Below are 20,000 nucleotides of genomic sequence, written 5' to 3' on the forward strand. Positions count from 1 at the left end.
TTAAAGACGCCTTCTTCAAAAATTGTTTAGGCAAAGTAGACGTAGTTAGGAAGAGATTTACAATATCAGTAAACAGCTGGTAACAGCACTTGTAGGTTTAGTCCGGTATGTGAAAGTGTACCCTTTGTACTCCAAGTTGGAAAGGATCGGAGATACAAGAATTCGTAGAAGATGACTTGATCAGTTTACCTATCTCAGATGAAGTGAAACTTACATTGGAACTTACATTGTGTGGTAAAGATTATCTGTTCATTTAAAATTTGAAGGTACTGCCTTGTCAAACGAATAAGAGTTGCGGGATGAAAATATAACGAAAACCCTACCCCAGTGGAAAATGTTTGTCAATGAGTGTCATGTGAGCAGCCGCAACCAGGGTATCTTTCCTCAACGACAAGGGAGGCAGAGAAGGGAGACCCTGGAAACGAGTTTGGGTAAACATTCACTTACATATCGTACATAACGCAACATAACGCAGTTAGGTGCTCATTCAGTGCAGCACAAAAAGAGCGAGGGCTCACGTTACTAACCGGAAGTAACAAGCGGAAGGTCAATAGTTTTATCAGCCATTTTGCTGCAATCAAGTAAAAGGTAAGAAGAACGTATTAATTGCACAGGAGAGGATGGAAATAAGTTGTCATGGTGCATTCCTCGACCAATTGAGAAATCAAGCCAAACGAAGCGTGAAGTTCATTTTCTGTGGCATTCTCCCGTGGAGAAAACATGTACGTAATGAATGATACTAATCTTTATTAAGGATGCTAACTTCAATTAAACTAGACAAGGCTTCTCTAAGACTAGAAACCATTTAACAAAACGAAAAAAAGGATTATCGCGTATCTCACAGTACGATCTCACAAAATGCTCAGTTCATGGTTGGCTTGATTTTGGAGAACACTACACCAGTAGTACAGAGGTGAATTTTGTTTTTCTGTACGAAAAGAAGGCATGAACTTCATATTGATGCAAGTCATTGGAAATTTCTAAGGGGAAGGGGTTCTTAAAAGTCAAAATTTTGAAAGCCAAGTATGAAGCTTAACTGGAATTCCCTGGGGGAGAGGAGTGTAAAGCAAAAAACCTTCCACAGGGGTATTATGGATATGTTCTGGATCTGCATATTTTGCAGTTCTAGATGTTGCACCAATCATTTCAACCCCATGGTCCTCCCTCCCTGAAACATGCACTCATGGGCATTTGACTGTATACAGTGTTCAAACAGAATTGAATCTTTGCTTTGGAGGATTTGGGAAATTTCAAGCTGCAAGGTCACCGGTTCATAACAACTAAAAAGATTTGAAAGAAATCCATGAATAAAGTTGAAGTTGGTGAGAAGTCAAATTTTAGAAATTGTGGAACACTTAGAGTAACCTACAGTCCAGCACCAAAAGGTTGAAGGTCATAGACAAAAGTGCTGCTGGTCTACTTTCCTTGAGGACTCTAAAGATATGAGTTTGACCTCGGTAGCAGTTGTAGAAGTTTCAATTTTTCAATTTTTGAGAGCATTTTACATGGCTGTTATCGAACAACAGAATGTTAAATATGGACTCTAATGCCTGATCAAATGAATACTTAGGATTTAAAATTTGTCTTCAGACTTCATTTGAACTTTGGGATGGCCAATAAGAAAAGACTTCAGCTTATCCCTGAGTGAGGTACAGTTGTATAGAAAGGGGTGTACAATTTACAGTGTTATGTAAGTGGAAGGGGTACAATTCAGGCGAAATATGGTATGTGAAAGGGAAAGGGGTCTAATAAGCAGGCCTAGCCTTCAATTTTTTTCAATTCAGTTCAATCAACTTTATTTAAAACACAGTATAAATGGCTCAGCAAGCTGGTTTTCAGACATGCCATGTAAGAATTACAAGATATAAATGCTAAAAATTACAAGAATTACAGGATATAAATGTTAAAACGACTAATAAACTAGGTATAACTTAGCACTTAAAATTGTTTAATGTCAAGGAAATTTAAACAATAGTAATAATTAGTAACAATTATAATTTACTATATAACAAGCCGTGTAAAAATGTGCCCTTGCGATGTAAAATGTGTCTGAGGATATCACACGTTTAAAGCTTGCAAGATCCCTTATCTCACATATTTGATTTGACAGTTGGTTCCAAGCCATTGCACCTCGACAAGAGAAAGAACGTTTAAGAAATTTCGTTTTAGGTAGCGGTAATTGGAAGTCATAGTTCAAACCCCTCATGTTATTGTGAACTTCAGAGGTTCTATGAAAATGCTCCTGAAGATACATTGGACGATTATTATTGAATACTTTAAACACCATAATTAACAAGTGCCTTCTTCTCTCTTTCTTCTAAGTTAGACCACTCTAGAGAGTTAAGCACTGCTGATGATCGAATAGAGTAATCAGTCCTAGTAAAAATCCGTGCTGCTCTATTTTGTAACTTTTTTAATTTGTCAGCACATGTTTTGGAGCAGTCACTCCATAAAACATCACAATCAAAGTAAGGTTGTACAAGTGAATAGTAAATTGTCTTAAGAGTCTCTTGATTGTCAGTTATAGTTTTCTAGCTAAATACAACATTCGCAAGCCATTCGAGACTTTAGATGAAGTTTGTTTGATCTGATCATCCCAGGTTAGCATTTCATCAATATGAACCCCCAATAACTAAGTAGAGGGTTTATGTTGAAGTGGCCTCTCATCCATCTTAAAATTCATGAACTTAGCTTTTGTCAAGTTTTGCCAAGAACCAATAGTCATATATTACTAGTTTTGGAGGTATTGCAACCTAATTTGTTTGTCTTAAGCCAATCATGTACTCCAGCTAAATCACTATTTAAGAAGCACTCAATTGTGGATATATGTTCATGAGCCATAATTGTATACGTTTCCTTGGCGAACATACCAGGTGCTGTATGTTGTCGACAATTTGGGAAATCGTTTACATAAATTATAAACCAAAATGGCCCTTCCCATATGAACTTCAATGGCCACCCACTCTCCTGGGTATTTGAATCATTTGTCTGCAGAGCAATTAACCTTTGAGAATTATCTTTTTTGTTTACTGTCTTTATCCTCCATAGTCTTAGGGGAGCAGAGGTGGGTGGGGGGGGGGGGGGGGGAGGAGCTCTTTCGTAAGACCTATGTGGATATGTTTCACCCGATGGAGTCATGACTTTGCTGCAAAAGCCCTTCAAAATGGGCCCCATAGTTTGAGATGTGGCAGAGACTGTTTAAAGCAGTGACAAGTGCTATTGAAACAGTGGTTAAAATTGGATAATATTTGCCCCACCCAATAGCTTAAATCCACTGGCTAGCACCGTATCCACGGTGTAAATTATCTTCTCTTAAAAGAAATGGAAACAGGGTGGTTCATCCCCAACCTAACCTTATACCAGAACCTGATGTTCCCCCTTCCACTCCCCCACCCCATCCCCTTCCCCACCCCTCCAGCTTGATAGTTCAGAAAAGCACTGCCCCTATATTGAAGAGGTGATTCATTTAATTTCAGTTCACTTCACAACAAAACTCAGCTGGCCTGGTACAAGTTAGTTTACATCCCTTGTATTAACTTTCTTTTAGAAGTCGTTCAGCGTTATATTCATTCCCCTCCCCCACACCCTCTTTATTCTTCTCCACCCACCCCTCCCCACCATTGAAGACATTTTTCAAGAGATTTCGAAAATCCTTCCTGAGGGGATTCAATGCATCAGTATTTTATTTGAAAAAAATGTCTTCGTATTTGTTAATTTATGTTAGGGAGAAATGTCATCCGAGGCGTTAGAGTGTTCAATTTGCTGCGAACGTTTCGATGACCAAACGTGCTGCCCTCGTTTGCTGAGTTGTGGTCACAGTTTCTGCTCAAAGTGTCTGGAGAAGCTTCTCAGCGAAAAAGCCATTAACTGTCCCACATGTAGGAATGCAGTGTCGGTGCCTGCTGGAGTGGTAGGGCTGCCAAAGAATTTTTCTCTTTTGGATATCCTATTGACTTTGCCACAGAAAGAAGATGAAGAAGAAGGTTCACCTACATGCGAAACTTGCGACGACGACGACGACGAACACCCCGCTACCTCCTGTTGTTTGAATTGTAAAGAAAAGATGTGCAAGGATGCATCTCGCTGGCACGTTCGTCAGAGAGCATCTCGCGATCACCGCGTTGTCTCGCTGGAGGAGCTAAAAGCAAACCCAAGGCTGGCTGCTGTTCACGTTTTTTGCTTGGAGCATAATGAGCAGTTCCGATTTTTTGATGAAGATTGTGGCCATGTCGTCTGTAGAGACTGTGTCACTCTAAAGCATAATGGCCACAAATGTTTATCCCTAGCTGAAGCTGTTTCCAAGTACCGACAGGAGATGGAAGCACTAGTCACCAAAGCCAGTACTCAGGCAGAGAAGATAAAAGGTGCAGAAACGAAAGTGGAAGGTGTGAGTCTTGAGCTTAAACAAGCATACGAAAAAGAGGCTGCCCTGCTTCAAGCAACGTTCATTGAAGTAAGATTATGTTTTTTTGCTTAACGTTTTTAAAAATTTCTCGTTGTTGTTTATTTATTTATTTATTTGATATTTTCCTTGTTTTATAGTTTGTTGCCTTTGTTAAAACCCGTGAACAAGTTCTGATGAGTGAGCTGGATAATATTTACAAGACCAAGTCTTTTACCCTCACTGAGCAGCGTGACCGTCTGCGCGTATTTCAGGCCTGCCTGGAGAGTGCTGTCCAGCGTGCCAACACTGCAATCCAATCCCCAGGTAACACTGAGCTCCTTGTCGCGAGATCCGATATAGTGTCCACTTTGGGGGCCTTGGAGAGACAACCTCCTGACCTTGAATCGCAAAGCAACAGTATACTCAAGTTTTACTTTGACCTCGGGCAGATACCTGACCTGCTCCGTAAGCTAGGTTTCGTATCAGGTAGCACTGGATGCGCTGCAAACACCACTGCAACTGGCTGCGGATTGAACTTTGTGGTACCAGGACAAGAGGTTTCCTTCACTATTACTGCACATGACTCCCTAGGCCGTACGTGTAGTGTGGGCGGCGACTTGTTTGTGGCGGAGCTCAAACAAGTAGAGGGAGAGAAGAAGGTGGAGATAAATGTGAAGGATAATGGTGACGGTACTTACTTGGCGACCTACACAGCTCCAACTGACACGAATGGTAACTATACAATGTCTGTTCTGTTACATGGATCTCACATTCAAGGCAGCCCATTTGCTGTACAGTTTGTACCAGTTGGTAGGGTGAACTGCTATAAATGTGGTAAACTACGAGCATCCATGATGTACTATAAAAACGATACTGAGCGGCACTATGTTGAAGGATTTAGTGCTTTGTGCTATGATCTCAAATGCAGTAGCACGTGTAGGAGTTCATGGGCTTTTGTTTGTGGTCCGTGTTAAATAGCATACATTTTTTATTGTAACAAAAAGAACCTTGCCTTAACCTCAACCACATTTGGAGAATAGACCTTACGCAAAAATGGCTGCCATTTTAATATTCTTTTGTCTGCATTCAAACTAGCCTCGTTCGAGACGAAATTAACAAATTGATGTCAGTTTTTTATGCGTCTGTCGTGTTATTGATCATAAATTTTGTGATAACATTGCCAAAGTAGCTGTGGTGGATCCGCAGACTACTTTGACAATGTTATGATGAAATTCATAACAAAAGGGCAGAGGGTCAAGATTAAGTCAAAACACGAGAAGAACGCGAGACAAAAAAGCGAGAAACTTCAATTTTATTCAATCTGACGCGACCAAATTCATAACTTGCCTCGCTAATGGAAATAACGGAGACTTTCTGTTGATTTTTATAGTGAAAGATCGACGTTTCACTCTTCGAAACGCATAAATTGTAAATTTATGTGTCTGTCCGTTTATTGACAGTCAAAATTAGCCAATGAGCGCGCGAGAATTTTGCAGTCATTGTACTAAAATATTATTTTGTTTTTTTTAACTCAAGATCGACAAAAAAAGATACGTTATAAACTACTTCTGTGGTTATTTGCCGGTCAGTATTCATTTGTTGGTCAATACTCAAACACCAGGCTATGTCATCAGATGGCTCAATTTTCATTCAACTGTTGGTGTCATCAGTGAAGTTTCGTTTTCAAAAAGGAATTTACCAGCAGCTAAACTTTGTAAAAGCCTTTAAAGGAATCTACGAAACATTGATTTATCTTACCAGCGATGTATCACAACGTGGACCGCATTGCGGCCCAATTTTACGTAAAGACGAATCCAGGGAGGGAATCCAGGGACATCCCCACCCTTCCCTACAAAGGGCGGTCCGTGTCCACCAGTGCTGCGGCAATAACAACGTTTTAGTTGTGAAAGAATCTTATCACTAGTTTTTAGTAGTTTGAATATAAATATATTTTATTTATACATCACAAAATGTCTCATGCTTTCTTTTAAGGCCTTTTGCTTTTTGATCACAATTTGATATCATAACCTTTTTATCATTGTATTTCTCAGATAGTACGTTTGCTATGATTGGCTAAATGAGTGGGTGGAAGTCTACGGTGCGGCCCGCTTAATTTATGTGAAATTTTGATGCAATTATTTCTAGCAAGTCTTTTATGTTGCTCATGTGAAGTAAATTGTGAAACTGTTTGAATCTTGCAAACAACTGAAAGCCAAAAAATATTTATTCTTTTTTCACATTTTTCGCACGCTTATCATTTGCGACAGTTGAACGTTCCGCTTGACTTCAACTAGTTTCCTTCCCGCGCGTCTTATTACCTTAGGGCCTGTTTATATGAGGCGGGCTGAAGTGTTTATATGAGAATTTTTCACCACGGCTTGCCGAGATCTCGACAGCTCAGACCGGGATCTCGTCAAGCGGGCCAGCCCCCTTCTCATATAGACGAACCGAGATTTTACCAAAGAAAATCGGCACTAGCCGAGATCTCGGCAAAGCGGACCAGCCCTCCTAGTCGGGCTGACTCGCCTCATACAGACAGGCCCTTAGAAACATAACTACCTTACTAATATTTCGTTTCTCGCGCCTTCCGTTAAGTTACGGATCCTCATCTTTTCTCGTTAATTTTTGGGCAGGCCAAACAGTAGGGCATTACAGTTATCAAGTCTGGAAGAGACTGGTGCATGAACAACTGTTTCAGCTAGCTGCATACTGTGGCAAATACTTTCTGATCATTCTTATATTATAGAAAGAATGCAGACTTTCAGATAGATGTGATCTGTTGATCCATATTAAAATTATGATCAAATACGAGACCAATATTCCTTGCACACCCAGATGGCTCAATAATTTCATTCCCCACAGTGATAGAATACAAAAGTGGTACCTGTTTATGCTTTGGATGGACAGCCAGAAATTCGGTTTTATCTTTATTCAATTAAAGGAAATTAGAACGCATCTAATTCTTTGTAGCAGTAGTACATTGTTCAATGGAAGACTTTGCCAACTCAAGACCAGCTTGCATGATCCTGGGACCGAAATGATAAATAGTGCTGTGTATCATCAGCATACCTGCGATAAGACATATGGCCCGGGTTCGATTCCCGGACTCAGCGTCATATGTGGGTTGAGTTTGTTGGTTCTCTACTCTGCACCGAGAGATTTTCTCCGGGCACTCCGGTTTCCCCTCTCCTCAAAAACCAACATTTGACTTGATTTACTTTCATTGTTCATTTCAGTTTACAGTGTCCCCAATTAGCGCTCCAGCGCTAGAACGACTAGACACTTAAATAAAGTTCCTTTCCTTTCCTTTCCTTTCATTGTCTTGTCGAAGAAGATCGCCAATAGGAGAGGTGTACATAGTGAAGTAATAAATAGGTCCAAGGACAGATCCTTGTGGGACACCAAAAAGTAAGCTGTGCTAAGAGGAAGTTTTGGCATTGACAAGAACTGCTTCACGGCGGTCAGACTGGTAAGACGCTAACAAGGATAGTGCTTTCATGTTTTTTAATGACGACACAATCCCTGAAGCAAGATGGTATGATCAAGAGTTTCAAATGCACCACTTAGGTCCAACATAAGACGAATTACGGAGCTTCCGCTGTCAAGAGCCATGAGTAAATCATTCTGCACTCGGACTAAGGCCTTCTCTGTGCTATGTTGTTTCTTGTGGGCCGACTGGTAGATGTCAAACAGATTGTTCATTTCAAGATGTATTGAGATTTGCAGAGTCACGGCTTTTTCAACATCTTTGAAGCAAAGGGATGGGTCGACACAGGCCGACAACTCTTCAGAATCTCAGGATTTAAAGACGCCTTCTTCAAAACAGGTGTTTCAATACCATCCTTAAAGTGTTTAAGCAAAGTAGACGTAGCTAGGGAGACAATAATAATAATGATAATAATAATAATACAACTTTATTATTCACTCACATAAAATTACACAAGCATTTTTATCAGCTAAAAAAAACTATTGACTTATTTCATTAAAAAAAAGGTAGAAAACATTTTCTTCCAATGTTACTTATAGTAAAACCGTAAAAACATTACTGTGTTTGTTGCATGAAAACTTCAATCCCTCAGAATCAACATTGATAACGCAAAAACTGAATACGATAATAGGATGTAAGATATTAACCTCAAAGATGGAAATCTACCACGAAAAACGATAAAAAGTAAGACGAATAATAATAATAATAATAATAATAATAATAATGATGATCATGATAATGATAATGATAATGATAATGATAATGATAGCAAATAGACAATAAACATGACGTTTTTGCTAAAGTATTACCCTCCAATAGTTAATTCTGTAGTTAGGGAGAGGTTCGCAATATCAGTGTTAGCTGGTAACAGCACTTGTAGGGAACAAAGCGAACATAACAATACCTAATTAGCAAGGCCTAATCGGAATAACAATGGCTCTTTCGTCCTCCGCCATTTTATTCCTGTATATGAAAGTCTACCCCTTGTACTCCAGGTTGGAAAGGATCGGAGACACAGGAAGTTTTAGAAGCTGAGTTGATCAGTTTATCTATCTCAGATGAAGTGAAACTTACACTGGAACTTACATTGTCTGGTAAAGATTATTTAAACGATGAAATAATATATGAAATGGATCAAATATGAACTGCGGATATAAAATCAAGTGAGGCTATGATCCTCACTTTACGCAATTGCAAAAATTGCGTTCATAACTGCGAGGATCATAGCCTCACTTAAAGATTATTTATTAATTTAAAAATGAAAGGTACTGCCTTGTCAAACGAATACGAGTTTGTGGGATCAAAATGTAACGAAAACCCTACCCCGGTGGAAAAATGTTTGTCAGAGAGTGCCCCGTGACCAGCCGCAACCAGGGTCTCTTTCTTCAACGACAAGGTAGGGTAAACATTATTTACGTATATATATAACGCAGTTAGGGGCTCATTCACTGCAGTATATAAACAGCGAGGGCTCACGTTACTAACCGGAAGTAGCAAGGAGCAGTCGTCGAGGGAGTAAACAGAAACGGATATTATTAGAGTCTGTGCGCTCGTTTTATCAGCCTTTTTGCTGGAATCAAGTTAAAAGGTAAAAAGAACGTATTAATTGCACAGGAGAGAATGAAAGTAAGTTGTTACGGTGTATTCCTCGGCCAATTGAGAGATCAAGCCAAACGAAGCGTGAAGCTTATTTTCTCTGGTGTCTAATGAATGATAAGCGTAATCTTTATTGAGGATGCTAACTTCACTTAAACTAGTGATTTACAGAAGGCTTCTCTAAAACCAAAACCTTTAAACAAAACGAAAAAAACGATTATCGCGTATTTCAAAATACGATCTCACTAAATGCTCAGCTCATGGTTGGCGGTACTTTAACAAATGCAAAATTTGCAATTATTCTACTCTATAGATAACAATAAAATTTCGCAACAAAGGCACTCAATATATAATACAGAACGAATTTTTCGCATTTATTGAAATGTCATTAACGGGAAGTAGTAACTCAATATTGAAATTTCAGTAACGGCGAAGTAGCCAAACGTAATAATTAATAGGACAGAGGGATTATTTCGCACTTAATGAAATTTCGTTAACGGCGTAGTAGTCAATCACCATAATAGATTAGCGAAGATATTTCGCAGTTATAGAAATTTCGCCGTTAATGACATTTCCATAAATGTGAATTTTGTGGTTCTAATATATCTTACGCCCCCCACGCCCCCCCCCCCCCCCCCTTCCCCTCCAGTTTCATAGTTCGGTAAAGCACTGCACCCATATTGTAGAGGTGATTCATTTCATTTCTGTTTACTTCGGACTTTGATTTGGCAATTGTTCAATTTGACTAAAAAACTCAAATGGTCTGGTACAAGTTAGCTTGCATCCCTTGTATTAACTTTCTTTTAAGAGTCCTTCCACTTTATATTCATTCCCCTTCCCCACACCCTCTTTCTTCCCCTCCACCCACCCCTCCTCACCATTGAAGACATTTTCTCAAGAGGTTTCGAAAATGATTTCTGAGCGTATTCACTGCGTGAGTATTTTATTTGATCTCTATCTCTCGGAGGCTAAATTTCTTCAAGCTAACCATGCACTCTTCGCACTTCATTTTTGTGTAGTGGATGTCAAAAATATTCTTTCAATTTATTTTAGAGAGAATGGCATCCGAGGCCTTAGAGTGTTCAATTTGCTGCGAACATTTCGATGACCAAACGCGCTGCCCTCGTCTGCTGAGTTGTGGTCACAGTTTCTGCTCAAAGTGCCTGGAGAAGCTACACAATGAAAAAGTCATTAACTGTCCCACATGTAGAAATGCAGTGTCGGTGCCTGCTGGAGTCGTAGGGCTTCCAAAGAATTTTTCTCTTTTGGATATCCTATTGACCTTGCCACAGAAAGAAGACGAAGAAGAAGGTTCACCTATATGCGAAACTTGCGATGACGACCAACACCCCGCGACCTCCTGTTGTTTGGATTGTAAAGAAAAGATGTGCAAGGATGCATCTCGCTGGCACGTTCGTCAGAGAGCATCTCGCGATCACCGCGTTGTCTCGCTGGAGGAGCTAAAAGCAAACCCAAGGCTGGCTGCTGTGCCCGTTTTTTGCTTGGAGCATAATGAGCAGTTCCGGTTTTTTGATGAAGATTGTGGCCATGTTGTCTGTAGAGACTGTGTCACTCTTAAGCATAATGGCCACAAATGTTTATCTCTAGCTGAAGCTGCTTCTAAATACCGACAGGAGATGGAAGCACTAGTCACCAAAGCCAGTACGCAGGCAGAGGAGATAAAAGGTGCAGAAACGAAAGTGGAGGGTGTCAGTCTTGAGCTTAAACAATCATATGAAAAAGAGGCTGCCCTGATTCAAGGCACGTTTAGAGAAGTAAGATTATGTTTTTTTGCTTAACTTTTTTTCTCACGTTCTCGTTGTTGTTTATTTAATTAGTTATTTGATATTTTTCTTGTTTTACAGGTTGTTGCCGCTGTTACTGCCCGTGAACATCTTCTGATGAGTGAGCTGGATAATCTTTACAAGACCAATTCACTCACCCTCACTGAGCAGCGGGATCGTCTGCGCGTATTTCAGGCCTGCCTGGAGAGTGCTGTCCAGCGTGCCAACACTGCAATCCAATCCCCAGGTAACACTGAGCTGCTTGTCGCCAGATCCGATATAGTGTCCACTTTGGGGGCCTTAGAGAGACAACCTCCTGACCTTGAACCGCAAGGCAACAGTATACTCAAGTTTTCCTTCGACCTCGGGCAGGTACTGGACCTGCTCAATAAGGTAGGTTTCGTTTCAAGCACTGGATGCGCTGCAGAAACCACTGCAACTGGCTCTGGATTGAACATTACGGGATCAGGACAAAAGGCTTCCTTTACTATTACTGCACATGATTCCCAAGGCCGTAAGTGTAGTGTGGGCGGCGACTTGTTTGTGGCGGAGCTCAAACAAGTAAAGGAAGAGAAAAAGGTGGAGATAAATGTGAAGGATAATGGTGACGGCACTTACTTGGCGACCTACACAGCTCCAGCTGATGCGAATTGTAACTATACAATGTCCGTGCTGTTACGTGGGTCTCACATTCAAGGCAGCCCTTTTGCTGTTCAGTTTGTACATGTCCCAGTTGGTAGGCGGGTGAGCTGCAGTCAATGTGGGAACTGGCGACCAGGAGCCATGATGCACTATCAAAACAACCTTGGGCCCTCTCGTTCTGATAACTATTATAGAGTTCAAGGATTTAGTGCTTTGTGTTATCCCACATGCAGTAACACCTCTAGTTGCAGAAATTCATGGGTTTTTGTTTGCGGTCCGTGTTAAATAGCAGACATTTTTTTACTTCAAGAAAGAACCTTGCCTTAACCTCACTCACATTTTGAGAATAGACCTTATTCAAAGATGGCTGCAATTTTAATATTCTTTTGTCTGCATTCAAATTAGCCTGACTAGCTTCGTTCAAGATGAAATATTCTTTTGTTTTTTAAAAATTCAAGAACAAGGTTACTAAGGCTGATTTGAATGCAGACAAAAGAATATTAAAATGGTTCTATAAGTTGCGAACGTATCCAAGCTGAGAATAAGAGAAAAAGCAATTTTATTCAGTCACGGTTCTTCTCCCGTTTTGCATCGAACTAAAAACGCGTAGAAACAACTTTCAACGGCATTTGGTAGGATACAGAGCACAATGGTCTCAGTTAGGTTTCCTTATCACATCCTTATCGGTTTTCGGAAATTCTGTATATGTTAAGATTGTTTCAGCCTGGGAACATAAAAAAAATATGATTCACATTCAGTACTGGTTCAACCTCGGCTGCTATAAATTAGACATTCCTGTATATGTATAAAGAGTGCATTGAGACATGGCCATTAACAGGGAACCTGTCAGTGATCGCTTCAGCATTATGTATATCTCACATTAGTATAATGTCAGAAGTAAACAAAGGGTTTCCAGCAATCTGATTGGTTGAGCGATTCTCCATATAATGTTATATTCACCGCCTGCACGGTGAACATATGGCAAAACAAAATGGCTGCTAGTAGCCGATTTGTGATGAGTGTTTCCGACGAGCAAATTTCAGAAATTAAAAGCAACGCAGTTCCCAAAACGACGGAAAATACAACGAAGTATGATGTTAAACTTTTTAAGGCAAGTCAGTTTCTGTCTTTTACTTTGAAACCTTACAAACAGGAATGTAGTAACGATAACAACGGTTTAAATTCATGTAGCTAACTGTCGTAACTCTTAAAAAAAAATTTAAGCTATTTCCTTGGCTTTCTTGTAAAGAACTACGTCGCCGCCAATTCAAGTGCAGCTGAGTGACTTTTGTGTTGTTCGCGTCGTTTGAAAGATTGTGCGGAGTCCGGTTGAACTTTGTATCATGTGATTGATCAATTGCTCGTGCGCGAGACTCCCATATTGCGCATGTGACATTTAAACCGGAAATAAAGTGCGTTCCTTTTCGATTTCTCTGTTTAGCTCTGAGATCGCACTAAAGCAATTATTCGCCTTCGGCGAATTATTGTTAAATATATCAAAGAGTTTTCAGGTCTTTTCAGCGGGAGCGCAGACGGAAAATCGTGTACGACAGTAAACTTCATTACGATCTAGAGGTAATCTTCCAAGGTTAGTAAACACATCAAGTCATGCGCATTGGATAATCGGGATAAATATGTCCCCTGGAGCAGGCTTTTGTTTACCCTTTTTCTTTCCGGAGGCTGAGGCTTGGGATATCATCCACACGCAGCCTCTTCTTTTCCCGTGACTGGGGAAGTGAATGCAACTCTGTATGTCTGGGGCTTTTAAGGTTTCTCTTTTCTATTCGGGCCTCGGTGATATGATGCTTCTTCTGCACCTTTCCTGGCAGATGCACAAAAACCTCCTCTTCAAAACTATACCTTGCAGGAGGATTTGATCATAATTTAGCACTCTGCATTTGTCTGTCACAATGATTTGTGTCCTTGCGGGCCTGCTGTCTGACTTGAGAGACATGCCTACAGTGCCTCTTCCGGTCAGTTGCAGTGGGATTAATTCCGTCAATATTAGCCACTAACTCGTTACCTGCCACGCTTGTTTTGAAAGAATTGCATTTCCTGGCTAAGTAGACTTCAAATAGGTAGACAGGCTCTTTACCCAGTTAACACCTTTTTCTCCCATTTTTGTTTAGCTCTTATTAACCGAGCAGGAAGTCTGTATGGGAGAATCTTGACCGAGGTCGTGAGTGCAGATTGAACACACCGAGGTCAAGATTCTCCCATGCCATTCTCTTGGCAAACAAGAACAATTTAATTCGTTTTATGAAACTGGGTTGGACTAACTGACATTATGCTTGCGAACGGCGATGAGCTCCTTACCTTTTTTCTCATCATGCTTTAAATAAATATTGGTAGAAGAAAATACTCAATATTTTTGCATGTTAGTTTGCAACCTTTTCACCGCAAAACGTTATCGGTTTAGATGCCGGTCTAGATCGGAAAATCCAGACCGCGGTCAATATCGATTTCAGCCAATCAAAGTCGTGAATTTGGTAGTTCCCAGTCCTTGTAAGACAGAGCCATATAATAAAACTTTGCTCGTAATCTCCCTTGCGACTGGGGGTGATAAGGGCGACTACAAATTATTTTGATACCCATTCGGTGACAAAGTTTTCTTCATGGCGCCTTTCAACTCGCTTCCCTGGTCACTCTGAATTACAGTCGGAGGGCCGTGCTCCGTATAACGGCCTGCAGTTCCTTTGAGATGTCCACGCTGCATTTCGTAGTGAAAATATGAAGCCAAACAAAGCGGCTAAATACATCAATCACAGACACCACATACTGATAAGACTTGCCATTCAATTATCTATGTCATGCCTTACTTCAACTTCTCTGGCTTTTACCATTCCCTTATTAAGAAACTTTGCATTTCTGCGAAAGTGGTTTTTGTCAAAATTCAGTATGCTTTGTACTCTTACATGACTCAGCCGGACATAACTTTCCCTACCCTGCGGGCAGAGTCTCTTTCGATCTTCCTAGATAAGTCGGGAAGGGGAAAGTAGACTCTGCCAGCTGGCTCGACTTTCTCTGATTTGCCGCTCATCCAAAGAAATGGATGAGTCAGTCCAGTTTCCACTTGTCAAACCTGTTTTTTTTAATTTGTGCGCATGATCAATCGCCACGCGTCATCAACATTTTTTAAAAATACAACAGTGAGAGAATTTTAACTGTCTAAATTCCCATGAGTGTTTCCTCCGTATGTCGGTTACAGAAGCTAGTTTACCAGAATAGCCCATTTTACAGTTGTTTGCTCAGCGACCTAGCCTATGAATGGCTGCGAGGCTGCCGGTGACCTTGTATTGATACAGCCTCCACTGCTTTTATCATGTAAATTGTGTTGTTTTAATGCATTACAAATTAATTAACATTACAAAAGCATGAAGGTTTGTATCAAAACAGGGTCACCGGCAGCCTCGCTTCCATTCGTAGGCCAGGTAACTTAGCTACAACTATAAAATGATCTATTGAGAAACCTTTTAACTTTTTCAGTAAAAACTGAAAGGGCACTTTAAAAACTTGAACTATCTTGAGTTTCGAAGGAAATGATTCCTTGGTTGTCGTGTGTTTGCCAGAGCCGTTCGAAAATATCCCAACTGTTTGTTTTGGTTTTGTGGTTTTGCGGTTACTAGTCACGCGTGACTGACTCCCTAATACGTTTGAATTTTTAAAGAGAGAGTTTCATGTCTCTGCGAATGGGCAAACTGTCACGTCGGCCCATTTAATTCCATAGTTATTGAAACAATCGAAAGCACTGATGCAGGAAATGGAAACAATCCCATAGTAATGGTTACTCATTGGAATTACTTTTGTAACCATTTCCTTTGCGTTATGAACCTACTGCATGCGAATAGATTACGCGTGCGTTATGACAACTTGTGCGTAGAATAAATTTTCAACCCCTACAATAAATTCGAGATCAAAACTAAATTCTATATTTTCTGTGTAAACCCGCAGTGTCTTCCACCAAATTTGGGCCTAGTCATTCAGTGTATTTGCTTTAATACTCTCTGTGTTTAATTAACATCATCTGGTTCAGTAAGAAACCGTAAAATTTACAACTGTTAGCGCTAAAGCTTGGACATGCGCAAAACCGTGAAACTGTCCCTTTAACGAAAGCTCAACACGAACTGTCGAACCGGCTGGCAGAGTCTACTTTCCTCTTTCCGACTTATCTAGGAAGATCGAAAGAGACTGCTCCCAGGGTAAACTTTCCCTCAATGAACACACCAACTTTGCTGCACCTGATCCTTTTGCCCAATGGAATTCGTCGGCGACAACTTCGTTTATTTCGGAAATTCTTAGCATCCGACGCCCTTGGAAATGAAGTATCTTCCCATTTTCTTCCTGTATTGTTATTTTTCCAAGAGTTCTCCAATACCGTACACTGGCAGATCTCTGGGCTTTTGTTGGTTCTTTTACTGGTGGTTGAGGCTCTCCCTCGACAATTTTTGTAAGGGCTTCATTAATGTTATTCGTAATTGCCGAAGGATGCCTCTTCCCTCCCTCTGTTTGTGACAGACAGACTTCGAGGCAGTGTGTGTGGAATCGGAAACCACATGACACACAGTTGGCTTCCTTTGTTTGGGATCCACTAGCAGGGTATAAATGAAAAAATCATGTCAACGTACACTACCCTTTTACACTTTAGCTTTTTCAAGATTGGCATGCCCGCTACTGGCAGAGGCTGATGTAGGCGGGTCATGCCTTAAAGGGGATATGTCACGCAAAATGATGTAATTCCATGACACCCAAAATGCCCCAAAAAGTAGAATGAAACATTGCAATAACCACTTGAAACTGTTGACCAACATGAAAGAAATACAACAGAAAGAAAAAGAAGCATGGATGGACACAAATGGACAAGATTGAAACGGATTGCATTTTGGAAAAATATCGGAACGACTTTTTTCAAGTTTATGGCAAATCGCTTGGAAAATATCAGTTTTTGTTCAGAATAATCTTGTTTGTGATTAAACGATGAGTTTATCAGAAAAGGAATTCAAAATTACCAGTTTCGAGGTTTAAACTCGCGATTATCTAAAGATTTCCCAAGACGCCCTAAAATAACCTGAAATAGCCACTTTAATAGCGAAATTACAAAATAAACGTGCAACAGAAATTAACTAAAAAAGTAGAAGGGAGAAAGACAGTAATAAATAAATACACGCCCAACCACTATGTGGGTTGAGTTTGCTGGTTCGCTACTCTACACCGAGAGGTTTTCTCCGGGTACTCGGGTCTCATCAAAAACCAACATTTGACTTAATTTGCGTTGATTGTTGATTTCAGTTTACAGTGTCCCCAATTAATGCTCCAGCGCTAGAACGAGTAGACACTTAAATAACGTTCCTTTCCTTTCCCCTGTTGGGTGTTATGGAAGGAGGAAACTAAGGCCAGGTTAACCCCCAAAGGCTAAATAAATCAGACTGAGTTATGGCAGTCATGAAAATTTAAAAGTTTAAAAGAAATTATAATTCAAAGTAGGTTAGTATTCCCTTGATCCCAACAATCTAATCATAAGGAGTTCCGTTGTTCCCTGAAAATAATTTGACATAAAAATAAACGCTCCTGCTTCCGTGTTCCCTAAAACCCCTAGGGGGTCCGTAAGCGGACAGTGAACAATATCAAGAAAATTTCAAACGAAATGGGTTTGATTTTAATGGTTTAATCGCATACTGTCCTAGACAAAACATAGTCATTTCGATTACAATTCGCCTTTTTTTCAAGCCAGTCGAACTGGTTAACAAAAGAGAGATCCGATATTATCTTTTTACAAGAAACTTACAGTACTCCAGACGTCGAAACGTTTTGGAAGTCGCAGTGGAGGGGCAACATTTTCTTTAGTCATGGTTCGGAGCACAGTAGGGGGGTTATGATTTTGGTTAAGGAGAATTTCGATTGTGATATTGAAGAACGCCAAGAAGATGAACAAGGAAGATTTATTATTTTGAAAGGTGTCATTCAGGGATATAGTTTTGTTTTTGTCAATATTTATTCCCCAAATAAGACCAAAGATCAATGCATCTTCTTTGAGGAAATTCAAAAACAACTCGATAAATTAGAATTAGAGGATAATTGTGAAGTTATTATTGGAGGCGATTTCAATGTTATTTTCGATGCTGAGTTGGATGGAACTGGAGGCAAACCTCAAGTAAGAGAATCCTGTAAAAAAATTGAAGATTTGTGTTCATCTTATGATCTGATTGATATCTGGAGAATAAGAAATCCAGAGACTAAGCGCTTTACATGGAGACAAAAAAACCCTACAATACAGCGACGTTTGGACTTTTGGCTAATAAGCAGTAGTGTTCAAGAAGAGGTAGAAGATGTAGATATTATTCCTGCAATGAGAACGGATCACTCCGCTATTACAATGCATATAAACGGAATTGAAGAAACGGCACGGGGACCTTCCTTTTGGAAATTTAATTCTAGTCTTTTAGAAGATGATGAATATATCTCTTTTATAACTGAGAATTACAGTGATTGGTTGGAAGATGGAAAAGAGATTCAGGATCCAAGGGTCCTTTGGGACTTCATTAAGTATAAAATCCGTTATGAAACTATTACCTATAGCAAACAGAAGGCTAGAATTAGAAGGGAGAAATTATTAGACTTAAAACAAAAAATTAAAGAGTGCACAGCAAAATGCGATGAACAGCCCAGTCAAGAAAACTTGAGTGATCTGGAAATTTTAAAAACCGAATATGATAGTCAATATGATTATATAGCGCAAGGAGCAATAATTCGCTCGAGAGTAAATTGGTACGAATATGGCGAGAAAAGTAATAAGTACTTTTTGAACCTAGAAAATTCCAAAAAGAAAAAAAGTTGTATTAGGAAGTTAGTGGGGTTTAATGATGAATGCATAATGGATCCGAAACAAATAATGACAGAGATTCATAGCTTTTATGCCAATCTTTATGATAAAGACTCTTGTCAACAGGGTGGCTTGTCGATTGATGAATTCCTTATATTAAGAATGCAAATACCAACATGTTAACAGACGAGCAGCAGGAATATTTGGAGAAAAAAATTACAACAAACGAATATTTAGAAGCGTTGAAATCATTTGAGAAAAACAAAACACCAGGGAATGATGGATTAACTGTGGAGTTTTATCTTGGCTTCTGGCATCTCATAGAGAAATGTCTCGTCAATTCCTTGAATTTCGCTCACGAACACGGACAACTGTCAAATTCGCAAAAACAAGCTATGATTACGTTGTTGGAGAAGAAGGACAAAGACAGACGTTTTATCAAAAATTGGAGACCGATCTCACTGATTAATGTCGATGTTAAAATCGCATCAAAGGCGATTGCAAGAAAGTTAGAATTGTTTTTACCTGAGCTTATTCATTCAAATCAAAATGGTTTTATCAAGGGAAGATCATTACTTGACGGAGTTCGAACAATTGAAGATGTACTTGAATTTGCTAAATTTACGGATAGTTCAGGTATTCTTTTAGCAGTTGATTTTGAGAAAGCATTCGACTCTTTGAATCATTCTTTCCTTTTTAAAATCTTGGAAAAATTTAACTTTGGAACACAATTTATAAAGTGGATCAAAACCTTCTACACTAACGTATCTAGTTGTGTCTTAAATAATGGTTTTATTACTGACTTGTTTGATATTCGTTGTGGCGTTAGGCAGGGCGATCCCTTGTCACCTTTGTTATTTATTTTGGCCATTGAAGTGCTTACTTGCAGAATTCGGGAGGATAAGGGAATTAAAGGTATTTTAATCAATGAGGAAGAAATCAAACTAACACTTTTTGCTGACGATATGACTTGTTTTCTCAGAGATATCGCATCGTATCATCGTTTATTGGCAACTCTGCAAATTTTTTATAAGTTCTCCAACCTTCGAGTTAATGATGATAAAACGGAGATTTTTGCCATTGGCACACATCACCTGGATCCAACTAAGTTTTCTCATAAAGTACGAAAATCAATTAAAATCCTGGGAATTGTATTTGATTATCATATAGCATCAAGGATGAGAGCCAACTTTGATTTAGTTCTTAAGTCTATCAAAGACATATTGAACATGTGGAAGTGGAGAGGACTTACACTGCTAGGAAGAATTCAGATTGTTAAATCCTTTATTC

General features: G+C 39.6%; 2 protein-coding genes across 4 annotated transcripts; both read left to right on the plus strand.

The window, feature by feature from the left end:
* Positions 1-3,730: 3,730 nt before the first annotated feature.
* Positions 3,731-5,358, plus strand: LOC138037683 (tripartite motif-containing protein 3-like). Its single transcript, XM_068883584.1, has 2 exons — positions 3,731-4,453; positions 4,543-5,358. The coding sequence occupies exons 1-2, from the start codon at positions 3,731-3,733 to the stop codon at positions 5,356-5,358; spliced, it is 1,539 nt and encodes a 512-aa protein (XP_068739685.1).
* A 2,559-nt stretch (positions 5,359-7,917) lies between these two features.
* Positions 7,918-13,257, plus strand: LOC138038206 (E3 ubiquitin-protein ligase TRIM71-like). Of its 3 annotated transcripts, none has more exons than XM_068884028.1 (3): positions 7,918-8,210; positions 10,521-11,242; positions 11,333-13,257. In XM_068884028.1, the coding sequence occupies exons 2-3, from the start codon at positions 10,526-10,528 to the stop codon at positions 12,176-12,178; spliced, it is 1,563 nt and encodes a 520-aa protein (XP_068740129.1). In that variant the 5' UTR covers positions 7,918-8,210; positions 10,521-10,525; the 3' UTR covers positions 12,179-13,257. The 3 variants fall into 3 exon arrangements, with proteins under 3 accessions (XP_068740129.1, XP_068740130.1, XP_068740128.1); XM_068884029.1 differs by lacking the exon at positions 7,918-8,210 and adding an exon at positions 9,327-9,497; XM_068884027.1 differs by lacking the exon at positions 7,918-8,210 and adding an exon at positions 9,367-9,459.
* Positions 13,258-20,000: the final 6,743 nt, after the last annotated feature.

This window comes from Montipora capricornis, chromosome 2, assembly GCF_036669925.1.
Source record: "Montipora capricornis isolate CH-2021 chromosome 2, ASM3666992v2, whole genome shotgun sequence".
In the NCBI taxonomy this organism is placed as follows: domain Eukaryota; kingdom Metazoa; phylum Cnidaria; class Anthozoa; order Scleractinia; family Acroporidae; genus Montipora; species Montipora capricornis.